General features: G+C 41.1%; 1 protein-coding gene across 5 annotated transcripts in view; it reads left to right on the forward strand.

Moving 5' to 3' along the window:
* The window catches only part of LOC129708397 (transient receptor potential cation channel subfamily V member 5-like), a 48,798-nt gene extending 42,700 nt beyond the window's left edge, over window positions 1–6,098 (forward strand). For all 5 annotated transcript variants that reach the window (XM_055654114.1, XM_055654112.1, XM_055654111.1 and 2 more), the window contains 2 exons: window positions 1,055–1,161; window positions 5,328–6,098. In XM_055654114.1, coding sequence (XP_055510089.1) covers window positions 1,055–1,161; window positions 5,328–5,568 — 348 coding nt within the window. In that variant the 3' untranslated portion in view covers window positions 5,569–6,098. The remainder of the gene's footprint in view (window positions 1–1,054; window positions 1,162–5,327) is intronic.
* Window positions 6,099–8,688: the final 2,590 nt, after the last annotated feature.

Below are 8,688 nucleotides of genomic sequence, written 5' to 3' on the forward strand. Positions count from 1 at the left end.
TAGTTAAGTGTCACATGTACCGAGTTACGGTGAAAAGCATCTGTTGCATGCTAACCAGTCAGCGGAAAGACAATACATGATTACAATCAAGCCATCCACAGTGTACAGAGCATAGTAAGAAATGCTGCTGTTGGAGGAAAGGTTTAAAGGAGTGGAATGATTGTAATGCGTGATTGCAGATCCTGTGACCAGCACACAAACATCATCAGGCTTGGGCGCTATCTTGAATCAGTTCTTAATATCAGGCTTTCTCTCTCTAGGCTTTCTGAAATAATGATCTTAAGGATTAACCCTGAATCAAGGGTAGTTTGGTGGATTGTAGCTGAAAAAACAACTATTTAATCATTAACTTTCTTTCGAACCCTGTGTACTATCTGCTCCTGAGGAAATGTCAGATCTTCAGTGCCATTATTTTCCTGCTGTTATTTTTTTTTGCAGGTATTTATCCATCCTAGATTCATTATGGATTTCTCTGAATGGTATCTCAGCTAACAGATCTTTATCTAGTAGAAGAAGGTGAAGATGGACAAACATAACATTCATTATGTTTGCTATTTTTTAAAGAAATGTTCCCAGCACCTGGTTTCAAAAAGCTCGTATTGGTTTTTACTTTTAGTTACAACACAAGATTATTTTTATTCTCCTCTTTTCAGCCCATTTTGATCCTCTTTCGCTGTCCCTTGGATGTCTGTCAGTCTTATGGAGAACCCACAGCCTTCTTTGCAGAGGCAAGAGTACTATAGCTACACAGGAGTTTAATATATTGTGAGATGTTCCTAATTGTGCCCCAAGAGGTTTATTAAATTGAAAAGTTCCATTTATTCAAGGCCTTCCATGAATTAAGGTTTATTTCCAACAGTTTTTCACACCCATGTTTGGCATATTTTGAAAAAAAACAAAAAAACAGCAGATGCTAAAAATCTGAAATAAACATCAAAAAGGCTAAAAACGCTCATCTTGTCAGGCAGCACCTGCGGAAAGGGAAGTAGAATTCATGTTTGCGGTCAAAGACTTTTCATCAGAACTATAACATTTTTTTTTTCTCCTACATTAGATCACAGCATCAATAATTCATATGGAGAGATGGCTTCCAAAACACTTCTGGTCTCGTGCTGGTACCTGCGGCATTAAACTTGGACTTGATAACAACTGGTATATCTGGTGAGGGCATAGAAACTATTTCAAATGTCCTCCACTCAATGTCATCCCTTCCACCTCCCTCCACATTTATTGACTAGCCACATTGTGGCTAGTGTGAACCATCTACAAAACGCACAGTTGTTGGTCTTCTTGGCTGCTTCAACATCGCCTCCCAAACACATTATCCACTATCACCAACAAAAAATAATGCAATAGGGACTGAGAATAGGGACCTGCTGATTTGCCTCCAAGACACACCCAGTACTTGGAGAAATATTGGTGCTGTTTCATTGTTACTGGGTTTAAATCCTGGAACACCTTAACCAACAGTGCACTGACAGTTCCTTCACTAGAAGGACTGCAATGGTTGATGAAGGTGGCTCATCACACTCTTCGCAAGGGCAACAAATTCTGGCCGTATGAGTGATGTTCAGATCCCCAAACATAAATCGATAGGTGACTGAAAATATATTAAAAAATGCAGATGTTGGAAATCTGAAACTAAAACTGAAACTGCTGGAAGCACTCAGCAGTCATGCAGCATCTCTCTTAATGGATAGAGAAACTCAGTTAGTGTTTCACTAGCAAGATGATCAGTACTGAATAGAAATGTGGATGTATGAATAGTAATGGCCACTAGCAAATACATATCAAAAAGTAAAATAAATTGTTAGAAATCTGAAATAAAAAGGTACTTAGAGTCATATGGCATGGAAACAGGCCATTTGGCCCATCAAGGTGGCATTCTCAGCTAGGGCTATTTGGTCTGCTTCTGGCCCATATCCCTTTAAACCCGTCCTATTTATATATCTGTCCAAATGTATTTTCCATTTCAACTAAAGTGCTGGAGAGGTAAAAACAGTTGATGTTTCAAGACGATCTTTCATTGTTAAATTTGATTATTAGCTCTCCATAATATTAGAACATAGAAGATGGAAAAGTACAGCACATAAACAGGTCCTTCAGTCCACAATGTCTGTGCCGAATGTGTTGCCAAACTAGACTAATCTCATTTGCCAACACATGATTCATACCCCTCCATTCCTTGGACATCCATGTGCCCATCTAAAGGCCTCTTCAATGCCATTGTCTTATCTGCCTCCACCACCATCCCTGGTGGTGCATTCCAGGCACTTCAAGTCAGGTCATGTTTATTCGTCACATACACAGACGAGATGTGCAGTGAAATGAAAAGTGGCAATGCTCACGAATTTTGCAAAAAAACAAACAAACTATAAACAGAATTGAACAGAATCACATATTCACATATTACATATTTGTGGGAGGGAAGAAAAAGGAAAAAACAGCAATTTAAAAAATGGTACAGTAAAGTTAGTCCCTGGAGAGATAGGAGTTTACAGTCCAAATGGTTCTCATCTGAACTGTATTGCTGTTAAGGGCCTTTCCATTAACTTTATACTTTCCCCTTATATTTGACCTCACAAAGTGCAGCACCTCACGCTTACTTGGATTAAACTCCACCTGCCGTTTCACTGGCCATTTCTGTAGTGATTTATATCCCTCTGTATACTTCAACAGCCTTCCACATGGTCTGGCAATCTTGCCGTTTACCAATCCATCTACATTTACATCCAAGTTGTATATGTGTATATATTATATGTGTGTGAGTGTGTGTATATATATAAAGCAACATGCGGAACGCCACTGGTCACAGACCTTCAGCCAGTTTATCTCCCTTTTACCATAACCCTCTGACAGCCAGTTTGGAACCCATACGACCAAGTCACTGTGGGATTTTATCAAATGCTTTACAAAATTCCCTCATTGATCACCTTTGCCACCTCCTCAAAAAATTCAATCAAGTTAGTAAGACATGATCTGTCAGGTACAAAACCATGCTCACTCTCCCTAGTTAGCCCATTCTCTTCCAAGTGGGAGTTAATCCTATCCCAAAGAATCCTCTCCATTAGCTTTTCTCTCACTGGTGAGACGCTCACTGGCTGATAAAATCTCTGGATTCTCTCTACTTCCTTTCATAAACAAAAAAACAACATTGGCGAGTCCTCTAGGACCTCGTCTGTGGCAGAGAAGATGCAAAGGTCGTTGTCAAGGCTCCTGGAATCTCCTGCAGTAATTCGGAACTTTGTGTCTTAATTTGGTAAAAAGGTGGGCTATTGAGAATGAATGGATATCAGCATTCATGTGCTCTTATTGGGGGCAATACTGAGGTGGCAGGGGTGAGGGGGTGGCAATCAGTAGTGGAGATACAGTTGAGAGCAACATAAGGGCCTGTCCTACTTGGGCGTCATTTGCGCGTCACGCAGATGGCGCGCAAAGATTTTGTGAATCCCAAAATCCTGGGTCGCCGTGCACGACCGCGCGTCACTGCCTACGCCACCACGCGCCATGCGCGCGTAATGCAAGCCATGCGGGCATCACGTGCGCATCAAGACGCGTATATAATGTTGCGCAAATGATGCATAAATGACACCCAAGTGGGTCAGGCCCTATAGGCTTGAATTATCCCACCACATTCAGACTATAAATAATGAGATTACGTTTTAAAGATATACTGTATCTAGTTGAATAGTCAGGAAGAACATAGAACAGTACAGCCCAGAATCAGGCCACACAGTGTCTGTGCTGAACATGATGCCAAATCTTAATTGCGTGCACATAATTCATGTTCCTACATACCCAGTATATTCATATGCTTATCCAGAAGTCTCTTAAATGCCACTATCCTCTCTGCCTCCACCACCACCCCTGGCAGCACGTTCTACCAACCTCTGCGCAAAATAACTTGCCCAGAACATCTCCTTTAAACTTTGCCTCTCTCACCTTAAAGCTATGCCCCCTAGTAATTAATATTTAAATACAGGGAAAAACCCATCTCTGCCTCTCATCATTTTATATAATTTTATCTGCTCCCATCTAGTCTCCCTGCAACCTCCAGCATTCAAGAGAAAACAATTCAGTCCTTCCAGCCTCTCCTTGTAGCTATTACCCCCTAATCCCAGAAACATCCTGGTAAACCCCCTCTTCAGCTGTTCCAAAGACTCCACATCATTTCTGTAATGGGGAACCAGAATTGTACCACGTACTTCAAACGTGGCCTAACCGAAGATAAATCTGCATCATGACTTTCTGACCTATACTTTATAGCTCAATCAATGAAGGCAACCATACCGTATGCCTTCTTTATCACTCTACTTATCTACTTATGTTGCCACTCTCAGGGAGTTATGGACTTGGACTCTATCAAGAGCCCTCTATATATCAATGCTGTTAAGGGACATGCCATTCATTTTGCCCTTCTATTCAACTTCCCAAAGTGCAGCACCTCACACATGCTCTATCAAACTCTATCTGCATTTCCCCGCCCTTTACTCTGGCCGACTATATCCTGCTAAATATTTCCTCACAGTCTGCGACTCCAGCAGCCTTGGTGTAACCAACTCATCTACATTTATATCCATATCATTTGTATATATCACAGACAACAGAGGTCCCATCACAGATCCCTGCAGGATTTCAGTGGTCACAAACCTCCAGTCTGAAAACTTTCCTTCCACCACAACCATCTGCATTCTATCAGTAAACCAGTGCTGAGCCCATCCAATTAAGCCACTATTAATTCCATGCATGGTAATCTTCTGGATCAGGATACCATGGGGGACTTTATGAAATGCCGTATGAAAATCCATGTAGACAACATCCAACACCCTACCTTCATCAATCACCTTTGTCACCTCCTTAAAAAACTTGATCAAGTTAGTAGGGCATGACCTGCTGTGTACAAACACATGCTGACTGACTAAATAACCCATTCTCTTCCAAATGGGAATACATCTTATCCCTAAGAATCCTCTCCAATAACTTCCCTACCACTTTCATGAGGCTTACTGGCCAATAATTCCCTGGATTCTCTCTACTTCCCTTCTTAACAAAGGAACAATATTAGCTACTCTCCAGTCGAATGGGACTTCACCTGGCCTAAAGATTGTCATTTGCCTCTTTCAATAAGCTGGGATAGATCCCATCAGGTCCTGGGGATTGGCACCTTAATGCATCTCTCTAGTTAGATTTTCAGCACCCACCACTCCCCTTGTCAATTTATCACAATGGTTTGCCTTCTGACTCTTAACTGTGTCTTGAGCTGCAGTCGTTAAAGGTGTGCAGAGATGTATGTTGCAAATGAATGACCTCTTCTTTTGGTCTCTAAGGGTGGAAGATAGCAACGACTGCAGTGCAATGAGAAGCTCCTTCAATCCCAAGTCTGCAAAGGAAAAAGAACATCCAGAATCTGGGAAGAAGATGGAGAAAGAGCAGGACCATTCACCCCCTGTCAGGGTTGAAGCTGGCTTAAAGCGAAGCATGGAGGGGCAACTTCTCCACCGCCGATCAAAGCCTCACCTTTTTGATGGTGTTCATACTGAGGTCAAAGAAGCTGAACACTCTCTGTAAACGACCATGGATACTTTATAATTAGTACCATAGAAGCCTATACACCGCCGGTCTTGGAAAGCTTTACTTAGTAGGGACAGAGACATACAGTCATAATGGCTTCTAGGTGGCAAGGACCACTGGTCCTTGGACACTGATATGTTTGCTCAGACCAAACTTAGTTTGGTGAGCAGTGACAAGGCTTCTAAAGATCCTTCTTTGTTTTGCTTGTATGAATTCTGCATATTTAATGAATCTCCTTGCCCACCTTGTTCTCGATTATGAAGGTTCCAATGATTTATAATATTTATTGGAGTAAATGATACTTGGGGATCTAATTGAGGGATTGAGGTGACTGACATTGTGAAACCGTTTACGCAGCTTAACGCAAGACTAGAAGTAACTTATGGTGTGACGTAAATGTGGAATTATGTTGATCGCATTTGTAAGATGATATACTGACTGCATTGATGTAAAAGATATCCACTTGGAATTCTCAGTGATTGGATTACTCAGTACTGACCTACATAAATATTGAAACATGTGTCCAACAATGTGATATTTTAAACTATTTGCATCTCATTTTTTTCTATCCTTCTGGTGGACATCCTTAAAATTACAGCTGATCAGTAATTTGCAACCCTGGCTGTGAGAGCCACAGGATTCTCGGAGACAGATTTATACTAGGAAACCTAAATTGGCTAAATTTAAATGTAAATAATCAATATTTGAATATATTTCAATGGGGGTGTAGAACCGCAGATCTCAAGGAACCAGTGGGGATGATATTTGAGGGCTAGGTGATAGAGGAGATTTATTTAATTTGGAGCAGCCTACTGGATTGGGCAGCAAAATACTGTCTTCTGTTCCCACCTCCATTTCCTCGCCTTTTTCCATATCCCTGTGTGTTCTTCATTCACAGCAAGTTGACTAAACCCATGAAAATGGTGTGTTGATCTACTCATTGGGCACTGGCCATAAACTTCCTACGTCAGTGCAAACCTACCTCTGTCCTTTCCCCTTTACACACACAGCTGGGATATGGTGAATAAGTGTAGGTCATAATCAAAAAAGTAAGTAAGTAAGTTTATTGGCCAAGTATTCACATACAAGGAATTTGCCTTGGTGCTCCGCGCATAAGTAACAACATAACATATAGTGACAGTAAAAGTAATCATCTCTGGATTGCTGTTAGAGTCACAAGCAAATTGGCAGCAGACAAAAATGCTGGAGAAACTCAGCAGATGAGGCAGCATCTAAGGAGCGAAGGAAATAGGCCTACAGGATGTAGGGTACAAATGACATCGGTAGATAGGAAAGGCTGTAAGAGAGGCAATGTCGAAGTGATCATAGGGGATTTCAATATACATGTAAACTGGGAAGATCAAAATGGTACTGGATCCCAAGAGAAGGAATTTGTAGAATGCCTATGAGATGGCTTTCTAGAGCAGCTCGTTGGTTGAGCCCACTAGGGAAAAGGCAATTCTGGATTTGCTGGTATGAAATGAACCAGTTTTGATAATGAGAAACTGAAGGGATCCCTAGGAGGCAGTGATCATAATATGATAGAATTCAACCTCCAGTTTGAGAGGAAGAAGCCAAAATCTGATGTATCAGTATTACTGTTGAGTAAAGGTAACTACAGAGGTATGAGGAGGAGCTGTCTTGGAAGGGATTGAAAGGGAACCCGAGCAGGAATGACTGGGACATTCTGGGATCAATTGTGAAGACACGGGATCTTTTCATCCCAAAGAGGAAGGAACATACTTAGGGGGGAATGAGGAAACCGGGGCTGACAAAAGAAGTCAGACAGCATAAAATCAATAGAGAAGACATAATATGACGAAGATTAGTGGGGGGAATGGGAAGCCTTAAAAAAACACTAGAAAGCAACTGAAAGAACAGTATTGAGAGAAAAGATGAAATATGAAGGTAAGCAGGCCAAAAAAATGATGCCAAAAGTGTTTTCAGATATACAAAGTGTAAAAGATAGGCAAGAGTGGACATTGGATTGTTGGAAAATGATGCTGGAGAAGTAGTATTGGGGAACAAAGAATTGGCGGATGCACTGATTTTGCGTCACTCTTTAAAGTGAAAGACTCCAGCAACATGCCAGAAATTTAAGAACGTCAGGGCAGAAGTGAGTACAGTTGCTATTAGTGCGGAGAAGGTGCCTGGGAAGTTCAAAGATCCTATGTCTTATACACTGAACAGTTTCCCTGCTCTTATACAGCTGAGTGAAGGAATGGAGAGTGCAGGTCAGACACTGACACACTTGACCTCTCAACTGAACCTACTTCTCACACTGAAATTATCCCACATTTCCCATAGGCTTGCTTAAGATCAGGAATTTGGCCTGATCAAAATCTGTAGGCTGAGCTTGTATTGGGCTAGTTGCAATGCAATGCAGCATGTTGCTGCTCTGTTGCATATACTGTATAATCTAATAAATGTCATGATATTTAAATTGAGGATTGCTTGGCATCATTACACCACCTATGCTGGCAGGAATATATTCTCTAGAGGTCGATTTGAATTGTTCTCCCTTGAACTATGGATATGTCACATTCAACAAGCCCGTCAAAACGATTACACCCAAAAGACTAGCTAAAGGTACCTCCTCTAAAAATGTTCCAGTTCACAGAAGGTGTAGGATAAATGTTGCATTTATGTGAGTCGCTGATGAATACAGTGATTGTAAGGTAAGGAAGAGAGTGTGTAGGATGCAAAGGTGGGATAACATAAAACAAGTGTACAGGTGATCAACATTGACTCGGTGGGCTGAAAGGCCTGTTTCCACACTGTTTCTCTGTATCTCTAAGCTTATCTCCATTTGCTAGGTTTTCACTCCTACACTCAGTCTACCTATTTCCAACCAGAATCAATGTCATTATCATAACATCTATTTTCGTATCACTGGAAAACTTGGAAACCTTATATTTAATTCCTCCAAATCACAAATATAAATAATAAACAACTGAGGCCAAGAACCAAATGCAGGGGCACTCTACTAGTTACATCCTCCAGTCTGGAATGGACTCATTTATTCAAAATATTCATTTCTATGTAACAACAGTTTCCAATCCATGCTAACACGCTTGATCCAATACTATGGCTCTTATGGTAGACACAAAATGTTGG

This window comes from Leucoraja erinacea, chromosome 23 (genome assembly GCF_028641065.1).
Source record: "Leucoraja erinacea ecotype New England chromosome 23, Leri_hhj_1, whole genome shotgun sequence".
In the NCBI taxonomy this organism is placed as follows: domain Eukaryota; kingdom Metazoa; phylum Chordata; class Chondrichthyes; order Rajiformes; family Rajidae; genus Leucoraja; species Leucoraja erinaceus.